Genomic DNA, 17,076 nt, shown 5'->3' with positions numbered 1-17,076 from the left:
GAGGTTCATTCAAGAACCTGATGGCTGCGAGGAAGAAACAGTCTTCAAGCCTGTTGATGTGTGTTTTCATACACTTGGACCTTCTCCCTGATGGCAGGCAGGAAAAGATGGTGTCTTCAGGATGTGATGGGTCCTTTATGTTTGCTGTTTTGTTTGGCAGTGAGAGATATTGATGGAGAAGAGAGAGATTTCCATGATGTTCTGAGCTGCATTCATCACCTTCTGCAGCAGATTCTATCCTGGGCAGAGCAGCTCTTGTACCACATTGTGATTCATCCAGCAGGTGTGCTTTTGATGGTCCATATAGAGAAGATGTTGAAGGACATGGGGTTTATGCCAGACTTTTCAGGAAGTAGAGGTGTTGATATTCTTCCATGTCTGTTGTGTCATTGTGGTTAATCCATGTCAGGTCACTTCCAAGAACTTGAAGCCATCTAATTTTTTTAAAATTTAGGCATGCAGCACAGTAACAGGCCCTTTTGACCCAAGAACCTGTGCTGTCCAATTATACCCAGTTGACATAAAACCCTGTGCTTTAGAGGGAGCTTTTAAATGGAGGCAAATTTCATCACCATTGAGGTGAACAGGACCCCCATCACCCATGAAGTCCCTGTATCTCCTTTCCCTGACTGGTATTGCGAGAGGTTGTTATCTTGGCACCAGGCCACGAGATTCTGAATATGCACCTTGTTATTCCATCTCTTCGTTATTTGATGTTTGGTCACCACTGTGGTGTCCGCAGCGACCTCAAGGATGGGATTCGAACAGTGTTTGGCTGCACAGTTGTGAGTGTCGAGGAAGTAAAAAAGGCAGGTGAGTGCACCAGATCCTGATTGTGGAGGGCATGGTGTTACTCATCTTTTTTTATTGTTTGCAGTGTGTGAGGCCAGGAAGTCATGAAAGGGGTTGCCAAGATCAGGAGGATGAAATTTGAGGATAGCTTTGTTGGCGATTATTGTACTGAAGGCAACTATATGGTCAATAAACAGTAGTCTCATATAGGTGTCCAGGTGCTCCCGGGTTGAGTGGAGGGTTGGGGTGGGGAGATGGATCCATCTGCCATGGATCTGTTTGGATGATAGCTAATGGTTGATTTGCTCATCAATTCATCTAAGGCCGTGGCTGTTTTCCATCGGGAGGGTAATGGTCAGCATTTATTGCCCATCTGTAATGGCTCATGAATGAAGCCTCTCGTTAAGCCATTCAAATGTCTCTTACGAATCAGCATCATTTAGATGGGGAAAAATGGAAGTGTTTTCCTATCAAGGATATTAGCGAACTGTTTATTGCAACCCAGCATTAATTAACCTAACCCTATACGTTTTTGGACACCTAGAATAAACCCACACAGGACATGGGGAGAACATACAAACACCTTACAGGACAGTATCGGGTTCAAACCCTGTAATATATTCAACTACAGTATTTTACGGTATATAAGACCCACCTTCCCCACCACCCCCCCCCCCAATAAAAGTGGCTCAAAAATATCCCCCAGGTCTTCTATGCAAAGTTGAAATTGAGCAGGTCACCGGCTACTCACCCAGCTTCAAGAAGCCCGTGGAGGTGCTGCAGCTGTTCAGGAAGTGGGGCCGCATCTTTGCTGTCTACCTTCCCTCAGGTGGCCCGTGCTTTCCGGAACCACCACTGCCGCTCACTTCCCCAGTGAGAAGCCAATATGGCAGCCCCCACCAGCAGCGCAATGACCATGTTTGTAGTACACACTGATGGTTCGATCGCTTGCTTTGAGGGGTGAGCTGGGCCTCATTGATCAGGCTTTGTTCGATGAGCAGGGCCCCCAGAGCTCAGCTTGACAGGCTGCTCGCTCACTGCCACCTGCCCCCATGCCTCATTCAATTTGCTCAGGGAGCTCTGCTCATCCAACAAAGGCTCAGCACTCCCCTCAAAGCAAGCAGTCGATTGCTCCCCGCGACGGTGGGCCCTGCCCATTGCCCTGATGACTGGCTTCTCTCCCTTCACCCTCGCATGCCCTTGGGTCCCAGTGCACCTGTCAATCAATTGGCATTTGAGCAGTCGGGGAGAAGCAGCCTGAGCCTCGGCGTGGAGCGTGCAGGAGGATATGTTACTGCTGTTGCTCATGTGTGAAGAGGCCAGAGGTGGGCCACAAGCAAGTATGGGGGCCTATCTGTCTCAGCTCAACACGGTGAAGAGCTCCAGTGAGTGGTGTACTGATAAATTCGGCTTCGGCGTCTCAGCCATGCAAGGTTGTAGGGTTTTCCGTCGAGGTGAGTGAAGGCACACACACACACACACACACACACACACACACACACACACACACACACACACACACACACACACACACACACACACACACACACACACACACACACAGTAGAAGTCTTATATGCCATTAAATGTGATAACCAAATTAACATTTTCTAATCTCTAAATTGAGATTTGTTCTTGCCTCTTCAGTTCCAGGCTCTGAGTGTAAATGTGAAACTCCAGAGCAGCAGATGCTGGAATCCTGACTACCAGAGTTGCTGGAGGAACTCAGCAGGTCCAACCACATCCATAGGTAGAAATGGTCAGTTACCATTTCAGGACTCTATCCTTTATCAAGTTCCTGACTCGAAACATTGACTGGCCATTTTTATCCGTGGATGCTGTTGTCTGACCTACTGATTTCCCCCACCAATTCTTCATGTGCTCTGTGTGTGAATCTGTTTGGGCTTGCCTACTCACTGCTTTCAGTCTGTATAGTTTCTGTGTCAATTGAACACCCCCCCCCCCCCCCCCCCCCCCACTGCTGATCCACGGATGTGGTGCGCTGAGGTAGCAGCGAGCAAGCACAAACTCAAAGACTGTACAACAGGCATCATTCCAGTAAAAGTCTGAAAACCAGTTCAAGCCTTGGTGGCTCCCCGTTTGACTGGCTCAGGAGGGGCCGGCTCAGGTTTATATTCAGGTCGGCTGATTGACAGCCGGCCAGGTGGAGTCAGCCCCTTACGTGGTCATCCTGCAGGTACAGAGATCGCCCCCTGCAGTAGGGTGGTGGTCGTATCACCACAACCACCCAGTCATTCCGCTACTGTCTGGGGTACAGTAATGTACTCAGCTTATGACAATCAATCCAGATTCTATCCCCACCCACCAATGTAAGTTCCAGCCGCATTCACCAACTAGTAACAGATGTTATGCACCCTGTCCAGTTGTGCTTGTAGAAGCTAGATAGTGTGGATGGTCGCTTTTCGAACCACTTTGTCCAGGTCCAGGATAGTGCTCTATTCTTCAGCAATTGTGTCGTAAGGAATGGGGGACTCGGGCACATTGTTTCCCAGTACTCCTTTACACACAAGCTTGGCAGGAGGTTCATCGTAGGGGATCCCGGAGCTCCCTGAACATACAATTACATGGGTTTGTATATCATGCCACAATCTGACTAAGCATTAAAGCTACACAATATTCATCTGAAAATTGCATCATTATGTGAGCCAAATCATATAACCAGGTTCCCCTTTCCTCAGGCATCATTCTTGCACCTCACCTCAGGGGGAAATACTCCAGGCTGATGGAAATTTACTGGCTCAGCTGGGGTTACCCAGCAACACAAGTCATGGGGCCCCTTACTCTGTATATTTACAATGTAGCCATTAATTAACATTGATCAATCTACTCCCATCTCCACCAGGCAGTCCCTTATTTCCAAAAGACGAGGGAATTGGGTTCATGAGGAGTAAAGAAACTTGAGATTTACTCGTGCTATTCTAAGCTGTGAAAGCTTTCGATAGATTAAATAAGTGGAAACTAATTTTCATAGAAGATGCAGTAACCAGTGGATACAGTGATGGGCAAAAGAGCTGGGGGATGGGTGGGGGGGGGGGAGGGGAATGGAGAATAGGGTTCTTTTACTCACTGTTGTGTCCTGGGATGTGGTGTTTTTAAGGGTGGATTTAGTAATACTTTGCAAAGGGAATGGGATAAATACACAAAGGAAAAACATTTGGAACTGTAAGGGGAAAAAACCAGTGGTAGGGCTAATTGGAAAGGCATCTCAAAGAACCGGTGCAGGTGGTCTCTTTGTATTGCTGCATTATTCACTGAGTGTGTCCTGGCCGACAGCCTTTTTCCGCAGCTGTGTGACATGAAGGCCAACTGTAACACTTCAACGACTGTCCCTGTTAAGATTAGCAACTTCTTTTAACCCTCCAGATGTTTCTAGGTTGCATTGTTTACTGCCCTGTGAGACCATTATACACTCCATCCTCAAGCAGCAGTTCAATTGTTTTTAATCATCTGATACCTAAAGGCATTTACAAAGTGCCTTTCACATTCTTTTTTGTAAGTTCTGGAGTATTTTGCAGGTAGTGAAATATTTAAATATTGTCACTATTGTAAATCAAGAAAATTTGGCCTGTATAGTTTTGTTGTCCACAGTGCAAGGAAGAACTAAAACACGAAAGTCTGCAGACACTTCTTCTTTGGCTTGGCTTCGCGGACGAAGATTTATGGAGGGGGTAAAAAGTCCACGTCAGCTGCAGGCTCGTTTGTGGCTGACCAGTCCGATGCGGGACAGGCAGACACGATTGCAGCGGTTGCAAGGGAAAATTGGTTGGTTGGGGTTGGGTGTTGGGTTTTTCCTCCTTTGCCTTTTGTCAGTGAGGTGGGCTCTGCGGTCTTCTTCAAAGGAGGCTGCTGCCCGCCAAACTGTGAGGCGCCAAGATGCACGGTTTGAGGCGTTATCAGCCCACTGGCGGTGGTCAATGTGGCAGGCACCAAGAGATTTCTTTAGGCAGTCCTTGTACCTTTTCTTTGGTGCACCTCTGTCACGGTGGCCAGTGGAGAGCTCGCCATATAATACGATCTTGGGAAGGCGATGGTCCTCCATTCTGGAGACGTGACCCATCCAGCGCAGCTGGATCTTCAGCAGCGTGGACTCGATGCTGTCGACCTCTGCCATCTCGAGTACCTCGACGTTAGGGGTGTGAGCGCTCCAATGGATGTTGAGGATGGAGCGGAGACAACGCTGGTGGAAGCGTTCTAGGAGCCGTAGGTGGTGCCGGTAGAGGACCCATGATTCGGAGCCGAACAGGAGTGTGGGTATGACAACGGCTCTGTATACGCTTATCTTTGTGAGGTTTTTCAGTTGGTTGTTTTTCCAGACTCTTTTGTGTAGTCTTCCAAAGGCGCTATTTGCCTTGGCGAGTCTGTTGTCTATCTCATTGTCGATCCTTGCATCTGATGAAATGGTGCAGCCGAGATAGGTAAACTGGTTGACCGTTTTGAGTTTTGTGTGCCCGATGGAGATGTGGGGGGGCTGGTAGTCATGGTGGGGAGCTGGCTGATGGAGGACCTCAGTTTTCTTCAGGCTGACTTCCAGGCCAAACATTTTGGCAGTTTCCGCAAAGCAGGACGTCAAGCGCTGAAGAGCTGGCTCTGAATGGGCAACTAAAGCGGCATCATCTGCAAAGAGTAGTTCACGGACAAGTTTCTCTTGTGTCTTGGTGTGAGCTTGCAGGCGCCTCAGATTGAAGAGACTGCCATCCGTGCGGTACCGGATGTAAACAGCGTCTTCATTGTTGGGGTCTTTCATGGCTTGGTTCAGCATCATGCTGAAGAAGATTGAAAAGACACTGTGGCTGAAGTAAAAACACACAATGCTGGAAAAACTCAGCAGTTCAAACAGTGCCCTTTATATAGCAAAGGTAAAAATGCATAACTACCATCAAGGAAGGTGAAGACTAAGATCTGTGGCGCCAACTGAGGGAGTGAGGGCCCAAGTGAGTGATGGCACCTTCTGCAGTTCCTCAGCAATATTAGGCTTAGACATGTTAAAACCTCTGGAGAGGGAGTTGAAGCCTTAGCCACAGTAAGAGTCCAACTAGCTGATGAACCTAGCTTGTGAAGATCACATTGAGCATTTGGTTTGGATAAGAAAACTATCAAAGCAGTCTTTTATGGTTTCCATGGTGGTGTAAATTTGTTTAAATAGTATTTTTGATTTAAAATTAGACACACTGCACAGTCACAGGTCCTTCCCACCCACGAGCCCGTCCAAATTCCCCAATTAACCTACAACCCTCGTCCGATTTGAATGGTGGGAGGATACCGGATCGGAGCACCCAGAGGAGAATGCAGACACGGGGAAAATATACAGACAATGCTGGATTTGAACCCAGGTCGCTGGCACTGTAACAGTGTTGTGCTAATGGCCATGCCAACCATGCTGGCCACTTTAGCTTTATTGGGAATGCATACTGTTTTAATTCATCTAATCATATTTTTATTTGACAGAGTAACATTTTGTGATAAATCAATGCTCTTAATTTTTTTTTTGCCAGAGAATTTCTTCTTCTTCTCTTTCGCACTGTGCATTGTTCCCACAAGTACTGATGACCTGGCAGAACCAGCTCATATACTGACTGTGATACTGAGTCCAGAAACCTCACAAATAATTTCAGCGCATTGGTGATCTGGTGTGGGATTCCAAGCAAATAATACCAACACCGGGCCTCAGTCCTACCTAACAGAGAGACTGGACATTTTGTGTTTCACTTCGTTCAGTTGCTCCACTGCAAAATCTCTTCAAGGGATGTCTGCCTGAAGAAAGCTCTCTCTTCAAAGGGAGTTCTGAGAGTCTCTATCACTGCTCTCCATCTCCACTGCCATGTACTCTCCAAAACTTGCAGAGACAGCACCAATTCTCACCTTCCCTCTTATCGTATCCTATTAACAGCTGTTGGTCTGTACTCTTCCCCCTCCCATTCTTTCCCCAGCCTGGCTTTTCACTCATACCTTGAGGAAGGGCTGAGGCCTGAAACATCGGAAACGTATCTTTACCTTCTGTGGACGCTGCGAGACCGGCTGAGTTCCTCCAGTATTTCTGTGTTTTGATTTCAGTGACCTTCCTGCTAGAAGTCTGGGCACTTGGAAATGCTGGGAGGATAAGCTCAATGTCACAGGGCAAGATGTTGGTACAGTAAAACCCCCTAGTAATGGGATTAGTAGTTGCCAGATAAATGAATTTTCCGGTTGCTTGAGACTGTGTTGTGTGATTGGCGAACTAACTGCGAGATGCACCAGTTTTAAATTTCCATATTTTTCCACAATTTTCTTTGCTGTTTGAATTCCACATATCGGGGCTTTTACTGATTTTTGTTTCCATGTGAAAAGTAAAGGCAGAATATCTCCCTGACTCTTCAACCATGTCCTTCCCTTCTTTCTACAGATCTCCTTAGCTGTTTCCTTGTATGAGAAAGGTCTGCTGATGACTGAATATCCACTCCTACCAAAGAAGGATTGATCTGGGAGCTAGACCGTTTAAAGAAGCTTTGCATCCAATTATACTGTACTTCATATTTGCATAGAATTGGACAAAGTACCAGATTTGACTCGCCTTTTTTTCTTTGGCTTGGCTTCACGGACGAAGATTTATGGAGGGGTAATGTCCACGTCAGCTGCAGGCTCGTTTGCGGCTGACAAGTCCGATGCGGGACAGGCAGACACGGTTGCAAGGGAAAATTGGTGGGTTGGAGTTGGGTGTTGGGTTTTTCCTCCTTTGTCTTTTGACAGTGAGGTGGGCTCTTTTTTTAAAATGTCATTCTCAGATAGTTATTTAAATTCCGAAATGAAGCAGAATCAATCACACCCACAACTGAGAAATTCTTGATTAAATATGTGTGCCTTTACCCCATTCTCTTTGGAGAAGCATGGATACGTCTACTGAAAACCTCCAGGTGAAGCAGGGATGTGCACAATACGCTAAGGAGCATATAGTGCCACAAAGGTCAGGCAAAATGCTCTGAAAAATTATGTAACCTGCCATTTTTGTTTTCCTTCCTTTGTGGATGGGGAAATAGCAATCGGGAAGCAGATGTTCGAAGTTATTTCCACGTATATGAAAAGAAAGCACGTGTAAAGCCACGGGGACGGAGCAGAGGAAATGAGCCAAATTGGAAACCTCTTTCAAAGGTACAATCAGCTGAATGACCTCCTTCTGCACTGTCTAATGCTTTGATTAAAGCAGGTCCCTGCTCTGGTGACGGCTATTAGATAAGTGGTTGGTATTAGCCAAGAAAACGAGTTGGGGCATATGCCAGAGCATTTTTGTTTCACCCAAATGGCTCTGTATTCAGGGTGGTCGAAAGGGGAAGGCTGTCACGCTTACAATGGGCGAAGATTGACTGCAGTCCTCGTGCCTGCACCAGCTCAGCGGGTGTCGAGAAGTTCCTGACAGACACACCCTACTGCACCACAAGTTCCAGCATTGTAATCTACACAGTGGTTTGCTATGGGCATGCAATTAGAGTTAAGTGCTGAGTAATACTGCATTAAACATGCCTGACGAGGTTTCCGCTGGTGTAGGCCAGAGTAAGAGGTTTAAAAGAGAATGATAAATACTGTGGAGCAACTCTTCTGGCTTTGAAAAATTGAGTCTCATTTAATCAAGAAAATACATGATGTTCATTTTATTTCAGTTCATTCTATCAGGTCTTTGAAATTGATCCCATCTGAATGCTGCAAGCTGCATTTCATTTTCTGGAATGTGTGCCTTTGTTTCCTGGTTTGAACTTGTCCTGGTGCACTGAGTGCACAGCTCAGCTGTTTTGTGTTCTGTTCACTTGTCACAGATTCCCTGGCCAGTGCCAAGTTGACACAAGCACTGAATCAGAGGAAGTCTCCACGGTAATTGCGGCTAAAGATGTGGAAGCATCTGTCAGCGAGATGAATGACAAAGGTTGTTTCCTTGTGCGCTCACTTTCTGGAGTTCAGAATCACAGGCACTTGTTTCCTTTACCTCGGGGGGCCCTAATAGCGTACAGAGAAGGAAATCTGACTGGCCTCCATGTGACCCCTTTGAAATGGAAAAGTGCCATGTTCTTTATCTTCTGAAAAGGTTTGACAAGTTGCTCAGATATATCAAACTGCCCCTGTGAAATTGGTCAGAAGATCTAGCATTGAGCAAGGTACTGGATTTAGACATGTTGAACACATACTTATCTATCGGGTTCTTCTCACTGTTGGGGGGAAGGTTGCACAACCGCCGTCTTGCATCCATCATTCCCAGGCGGGTCTTGCTTCACCAGTACCTCCACACTAGTTTGAATGTCTCTTACGTCACAGTAGAGGCGGATTCTGGCCCTTTTAAACTTGTGCCACCCGATTAACCTACAACCCTCTTAAGATTTTGGAAGGTGGGAGGAAACTGGAGAAACCTCACATAGAGTCAGGGAGCATATATAAACTCCTTACAGACTGCACCAGGTTGAAAGACTCTCCCTGGGAGTCCTCAAGACAGATCTCATCGGGGTTCATGGTACCAGGATAAACCTGGGCACTGATGCCATGAGACTTCCTGAAGTCCTCAGTATTGATTCCAGATCCTAAGGCTATTCCTTTCCATGAGGGATAGTTGATATAGCAGTTAGTGTAATACCTTTACAGTAATTGGGGTTTGAATCCTGCGCTGTCCGTAAGGACAGCCCTTCTCCCTGTGTCTGCATTGGGTTTTCCCCAGGATTGCCAGTTTCCTCCCAATGTTCAAAATGTACTGGGGGTGTAGGTTATTTTTAAGATATTTTTATTGAAGTTTGCAACAATACAATGACATTGGAAAAACAACTTACAAGAAAAACATCCCCGTTAATTCAAAACCCATACCACTATATCAACTTGGTTAAAAACCAAACGTTATTAAGTGACAACAACCTGGAACTAGACAGCACAGCATCAAAGATTATAACAACCCTAAAACTGTAGATAATGTAATGGTTCATGAAAGGACCCCATGTCTTTAAAAGATTCAAATACTAATTTCTTCGAAACTTAAACAAGACATAACATCATTCAAAGATTGTGTATGTGTAGGTGGAGTGTTATCTTTCCATTTTTAATTAAAATTGCATGTCTGGGCATCAATGAAGTAAAATCCAGTTTTGAGTTGAAGTCAGTAAAATGTCATTTTGAAATGATCAGAAAAGAGCAATTAAAGGGGAAAGATTCCAATTCCACCATAAGAATGACCGATAATGTTTGAAGAATACCTTTCCAAAATTTTAGGGCAAGTCCAAAACCTGTGAATCAAAGAAGCCTCAGCAATTTTACATTTGTCACATGGAGGGTTTGTATCACAGAGTAAACAAGATCATTCAACTGTAGATGTATGTACTCTATGGACCACTTTGAATTATCAGTTGACTTGTATAAACAGGAAGATGAAAAGGATCCTACATTTGTCAACAAAGTATTCCATTTCTACCCATGAAGGTGTCCTGGGTAAACTTGTACCTCTCTGTTCTAGATTGGTCACAGTGTTTGAGCTACCGAAAGAAAACACACGCACACACCGAGAGCACCTCAGTTTATACAAATCTTTATTACTAAATCTAAAGCTGATTTCAAACTACAATATGCAAGCCCTTCCCAATTATACTTGTCAACGCCTGGACTGATCCCAACTGTCGAAGCGAGGCAACGACTGCACACTTGTAGTAGGTTGTCTGGGCGCCGGTAGCAGCTTCTCCACCTTCCCTGACCAGGATGTTGGTTGGAGTCTAGAAGTTCTTGCTGAGAGACGTTTCCACCCCTCAGAGAGTCTCAAACTTCAGCAGTGGGACCATGGCTTATATTACCCAAAAATTGTTTACTCATAGCTTATCTCTTTGATTAAATAATTTACTTATCTTCAAGGTCTCCCGACAGTCTGCGACCAACAAAAGACAACTGCATCTCTGGGCCTCATGGTGGAAATAGATCATGTCTTCTGATTCACATGTATACATTCTTGCATAAGCTGGTCTAAATCCTCCATAACAGAAGGGTGGTCAACCAAATTATCAAAATGTAACTTACGAATAATAACCACCCAAAAATATAATCTAAAATTGGGAAATGCCAGTCCGCCACTCCTTTTAGCTTTTTGAAGATTAGCTTTATTTCAGTGAGGGCTTTTCCCCTGCCATATGCAAGAAGATACAAGTAAGTTGAGTGAATCAAGAGATTTAGTGATGAAAATTGATACAGATTGAAAAAGGTACAAAAATTTAGATAACATGTTCATTTTAAGAGTTAATATGCCCAATCATTGAAGCTGACCATCTAATGATAATTTTTCCTTGAAAAGATTCTTGTAGCTCTTAGTAAATTGTAATGTTGAGATAAGTAAGTTGATTCTGCATAATCTTAAAAGGACAATTAGAATAACTTGATATAAAACTATTTAAAGATAAAAGTTCACTATTGTGTAGATTCAACTTATACCCAGAAAGCTGACTAATAGGAGAAAGCGAAGCCAGTGTGGTTGGTAAAGAAATCTCTGGTTTAGAAACAAAAAGCAAAAGATCATCTGCACATAAGGAAACCTGGTGTTCTTTGTCATTCCTAAGAGTCGCAGTAAAAATCTCTACCTTCATAACGAGCAATTGCTGAAGGTTCCAATACCAAGTCAAAAAGTAATGGGCTTAAAGGACAACCCTGGTGAGTACCCCGCTGAAGATTAAAATGTTATGACTTTTGTAGATTAGTAAGAATTGAGGCCGTGGAACATAGATAGAATGATTTAATCTATTTAAATAAAATGTGGCCCAAAATTAAATTTTTCCAAAGTACCAAATTCCACCTGATCAAAGGCCTTCTCTGCATCTAAACCTATTCAGGGGCAGGAGAGGTAAATATAGAAGATTCAATAAATGATGTATATTCAAATAAGAATAACAGTTTTTAATGAAACCAGTTTGATCTTCCGAAATGATTAATGGTAAAATATTCTCCAGACTACGGCCAGCATTTTAGACAAGATCTTCGTATCTACATTAAGTCAAGAGATAGGCCAATAGGGAGCACATTCAGTTGGATCCTTCCCCTTTTTCAAAGAGAAATACAAGGTCAATTAAAAGATGAAGGAAGATTCCCTTGTTTAAATGAATCATTAAGTACAGAACTTAATTGCGGCACTAGTAATTTGGAAAAGGATTTATAAAATTCCACGGGGTGTCCATTAGGTTCTGGAAATTTAACATATTGGAGAGAAGAAATTGCTAAAAGCATTCCCTCTTGAGAGAGATTCCTCCCAACGCATACGTTTATTCTGAGAAAGTGTAGGCAAATTAAGGCAGTCCAGAAAATCCAACATCGAAGTATTATCATTAATGGATTCAGAACTATACAATCTAGAATAGACCAGTGGTTCTCAACCTTTTTCTTTCCACCCACATCCCACTTTAAGAATTCCCTATGCCATCGGTGCTCTGTGATTAGTAAGGGATTGCTTACGGTGGGATGTGGTGAAAAGAAAAAGGATGAAAACTACTGTTGTAATCATACCTAATTGACTCGTCATGTGCAGGGTTTCATAACTCCAAAGGAAATGGGCCAAAGACAATTTTTCTCAAACAAAATATTTAATAATTGGGTCGAGAGCAGTGATTCTCAATCTTCCCTTCCCACTCACATCCCACCTTAAGCAATCCCTTACTAATCGCAGAGCACCGATGGCATAGGGATTATTTAAAGTGGGATGTGAGTGGAAAGAAAAAAGGTTGAGGATAATTTATTTTAAAATCATCAGTAGTATCTGTACCAACCTCTGTCGGAATCTTAGCAGCCATTTCGTTCAACTGACTAACCAAAAATTTACCAGATTTTCCCCCATGGACATAGAACTGACTCTTGCTCCTCAAAAGTTGCTGTTCTATGGGATAAGTAGAAAGAAGGTCAAATGTAGTTTTAAGTTCAATTCTCCTTTCATACAAATCGGGATTTTTAATTTGTGCATTGATCTGATTGACCAAATGTATTTTTAATTTTCCTCTTTATGTTAGATGTATCAGAAATAATTTGCCCTCTAAGATATGTTTTCATAAAATCACAGACAATCAAGTTAGAAACTTGGAGAAGAATTTGTAGTAAAGAAGAAATGAATTTGTTCCTCCATAAAATTCCTAAAATCCTTGAGTGAAAGGTAGAATTAAATTGCCAGTGCCTCCCTGTGAATGGAGTATCAGGGAAATTGAAAGGTAGTATAACAAGAGCATGATCGGATATCACTGTTCCTTGGTATTCACACGATTTGGTCAATGAAATCAATTGACTATCTGTTAAGAAGTAATTTATCAGAGAATAGGAATGGTGCACATTTGGGAAAAAAAGCCTTTTTACTATTAGAACGCCAAACATCTGAGGTACCATAATTTGTTAAAAAGGAATGAATAACTGCTGCATATTTACTTAGAACAGAAGAATGATCTAGAACAGTATTTAGCTAACAAAGTCCTGTTCTCCTCTCTCCCCCCCCCCCCCCCCCCAACAATACCAATGAGTGATGACTTAAAACTGGTAGGGCTTTCAAAAAATTCCGATTCGGGGGTGTGGCGTGATGGAGACATGAAAATACTCCTCTCCAGGCAGATTTAATCAAAACCTGACAAATATATTTTTTAACATTTTCTTAAATTTAAAAGCTTTGAGATTTATTCATTAATCAATATATAATGGCTACAAGAAAAGGAAAGATTCAAGCAACTAAGAAAACAAACACTAGAGAGGTTAGTACAACTGGAAAAAGTTGGGCCTACCTGAACGATGGAGCCTCGGGCTCAAGTTCCTCTTCATCCAAGAGTGACCCGCACTGCGAAGGCAAGGATTCATGTAACTCCAGTGCCATCTCTCCGGGGAGCTGGAGTCCAGAAGAAGACAATTGAACTGCAGATGTCACCGTAACCACTGCACATGCACGAAGATTTGCACATGCACACAACAGAACAACCCGTTTCCCTAAGGGGGAACAGCTGAGTTGGCTAAGGCTGTGGTTACTAGCGTCAGACCCAGACCCAGCTGTTGATTCAATTAGATATTGAATCAGGATCATCTCAAGTGATACAGAGGGACAAAAAGATGAAGATCGAGACAAATAGAAGGAAGAAAGAGTTTATGAATAATTGGAGGGAGCAGCAGAATATGGAAAAGAACAAGCCCAACTGATTCAAGGGATTGAAGCAATACAATTCAGATACCCTGAAGCCAGAACTCAAGGTATGGAAGCCCATGAATAAACCTCTATAATTATCAACTCAATCCAGTTAATGTTTAAACATGGATTTGCAATTTATATCTGTCAGAAGTCATGTTAAAGCACAATTTGAATATGTTAAGAGTGAAGTGAAAAATGAAGCTGTTGATAAAGTTAAAATTCCTGTCCAGAAAATTGAAGGGGATATCCAAGACTATTGTTATGAAGTAAAGAAATGTAAAGATACAGTGAATAAAATGGAAGGTTCTGTTATGGGTTGGGATGTGCAAAGGAAAGAGCTTTTACAAAAATTGGAAAATCCTAGTCACAAGAACAATGTGAAGATTGTCAGGTTGGTTGAAGGTTTGGAAAAGTGGATTCCAGAAATTTTGGGTCCTGAGAATTTCCCAAACAGACTTGAACTGGATAGGGCACATGGAGCTAATAGGGAAAAAAACATTCCCGGGACAAGTGCCGTGCTCGATTTTGATTAGATGTTTACATTATCAAGATAAAGAAACTATATTAAGAGAAGCTGTACAAAATGCCCAAAAATATCAAGATCCTTTAGCAGTGGCTAATAGTAAGGTGTTTTTTTTAAAAATGTGGATTTAAGCATGCCAATTGTGAAAAGAAGAAAGAAGTTTAATCCTGCAAAATTTATGCCTTGGAAAATGAGATATTAATATGCTTTTCGATACTCACCACGTTTAGTGTTTTCTGGAGAAAAATCAATCAAGGTTTTTTTACTGATGAAGATGAAACTTTGGAATTTGCTAATTCTCTTCCAAATATTAAACAAGATCAATGAGTGGATGTTCAGAGTCAAGCTACTCAGCAAAGTTTGGCAAATCGACCCAAGAAGAATCAAGTTGTACAACAAATGTCAGAGCAGTAAGAGTTGGTTGAGATCGATGATGACCAAGTGAATAAAGATCTCAAAGCTCTTTATACATAAAAATGAATTGTTTCATTAACACAATATATATTCTGGCCGGGGGAGACAGACTTTTTGTCTTCTCCTTCCATAGCCACATGTCATTTTGTGGCATAGGCCACTTCCCGTACAGTAGAGGGGTTTATTGTAGGGTTCTTTTATATAGTGTCTTTTTTTAAGGGTTTTTTTCCCCTGTTTTTCTTCTTGATGTCAAATATAATTGAAAGTTTGTATGGAATGGGGGTCCATTTAACTTTTGGACTTAAGAAATGGCATTTAATAACAATACATTTTAAAAGTTTTAATATAAATGGGCTTAATAATAAAAGATGAAAAAAGTTTTGACATATATCAAAAAAATTGAAAGTTAATATTGCTTTATTTACAAGAGATACATTCAACTGAAAAAGAACATCAAAAAGTAAAAAAGAGTTTGGGTAGGTCAATTGGTAGCTTCTTCATTTAATTCTAAAGCAAGAAGGGTTGCTAGAAAAAGAATTTACCTGCTAAGATTCAATCTGGTAACAGATCCTGCTGGGAGGTTGGTTTTGGTACATTGTGAAATTTATTTGGAGGTGTGGACACTTATGAGTATATATGCACCTAATGTAGATGATGAAAGATTTATTCATGATTCTTTTATGCATCTTGCTGAGGCATATGAAAAAGTTTTAATTGGAAGAGACTTTAATTGTTGTTTAGATCCAAATTTGGATAGTCAGAGAGGTCAGTTAATAGGACTAAAACTGTGAAAAGTATTTCGACTTTGAAATATTTGAATTTGATAGATATTTGGTGAAGGTTACATCCAAAAGAAAAGGATTATTCTTTTTATTCTTATAGGCATGACTCTTATTCAAGTCAGCACAGTTACAAGGAAGAGTTATGCATGCAGAGTATAAAGCTAGGATTTTATCTCATTATTGACCACTTTTGATGTCATATCATGTATAATTTCTGAAAATGAAAAAAATCATTTTATAGTTGGAGATTTAATTCTACATTGTTGAAAAAGGTAAACTTTTGTGAATATATAAGAAAACAAATACAAGAAATTTTAGAAATTAATTTTAATTCAGTGGATAATAAATTTACTTTATGGGATTCTTTGATAATGTTATTCAGTGAAAATTAAGAAGGATTATATTAACAAATTAGATTGCTTGGTAGAAGGGAGAGAATTTGAATAAGATCTGCAGAGAAATGTTTCTGAAGAAAATAGGGAATATTTATTAAAGAAGAAATTTTATTATAATTCGATGCAGACTTACAGAACTTAAAAATTAATTGAGAAAACTAAACGAAAGTATTAAGAATGGGGGAAAGAGCGCGTAAAGTTTTGGTTTGGCAATTGAAGGCAGAAAAAACTTCTATAGCTAGTAAAAAGAATTGTAAAAATTACATGAACCTCAAGAAATAAATTATTCTGTTTTTTTTTATTTTAATTTGTATAAATCTCAATTTTTTAGTGATGAAGTTAAAATTGATTAGTCTGTCTGCCTTGGATCGTCAAGATCAGAAAGATTTAGATGCTCCATTTACAGTAAGAGAAATTATCGAGCCTCTTAATTCTTTGCAAAGTTGTAAGTCACCATGGGAAGATGGTTTTCCACTTGAATTTTATCAAAGATTTATTAATACCTCCTATTATGGAGGTGTTGAAATAGGCAATGGAAATCCATTCTCTACCAGAATCTTTTCAAATGCAATCTTAACTGTGATACCCAAGAAAGATAGAGATTTGTTAAAAACTGAATCATATAGGCCAATATCTTTATTAAATGCTATTATAAAATTATAGCTAAGGTTTTGACAAATAGAGTGGCAAGATATCTTCCAAATTTAATTCATATGGAGCAAACTGGTTTTGTTAAAAAAAAATCATTCCGCTGATAATGTTGCTAGATTGATTAGTTTGTTACATTTATCTTGAAAGAAGGGTGATTTGGTGGTAGGAATAACTTTAGATGCTGAGAAGCCATTTGATAGATTAGAGTGGAATTATTTATTTAAGATATAAAAATTTGGTTTTTGATCTAGTTATTAAATGGGTTAAAACTTTATATAAAAATCCCTCTGCTAAAGTAGTAATCAATGGACAAATTTCTTGTACTTTTCCATCATCTCGATCAAGTAGACAAGGATGTCCTTTATCTCCAGCTTTGTTATA

General features: G+C 41.3%; 1 protein-coding gene across 8 annotated transcripts in view; it reads left to right on the top strand.

Annotated features, from left to right (window-relative positions):
- riox1 (ribosomal oxygenase 1) overlaps window positions 1–17,076 on the top strand; it is a 97,525-nt gene that overhangs the window by 58,133 nt on the left and 22,316 nt on the right. For 6 of the 8 annotated variants that reach the window (XM_069930927.1, XM_069930925.1, XM_069930928.1 and 3 more), the window contains one exon: window positions 7,193–8,440. In XM_069930927.1, the coding sequence (XP_069787028.1) occupies window positions 7,193–7,267 (75 nt within the window). In that variant the 3' untranslated portion in view covers window positions 7,268–8,440. Of the gene's footprint in view, window positions 1–7,192; window positions 8,441–17,076 lie in introns of those variants that run through there. The other 2 variants (XR_011355572.1, XM_069930926.1) reach the window with 2 other exon arrangements.

This window comes from Narcine bancroftii, chromosome 4 (assembly GCF_036971445.1).
Source record: "Narcine bancroftii isolate sNarBan1 chromosome 4, sNarBan1.hap1, whole genome shotgun sequence".
Taxonomy (NCBI): Eukaryota; Metazoa; Chordata; class Chondrichthyes; order Torpediniformes; family Narcinidae; genus Narcine; species Narcine bancroftii.
Note: the sequence above shows the minus strand (reverse complement) of the source record. Positions and strands in the feature narration are given on the sequence as shown.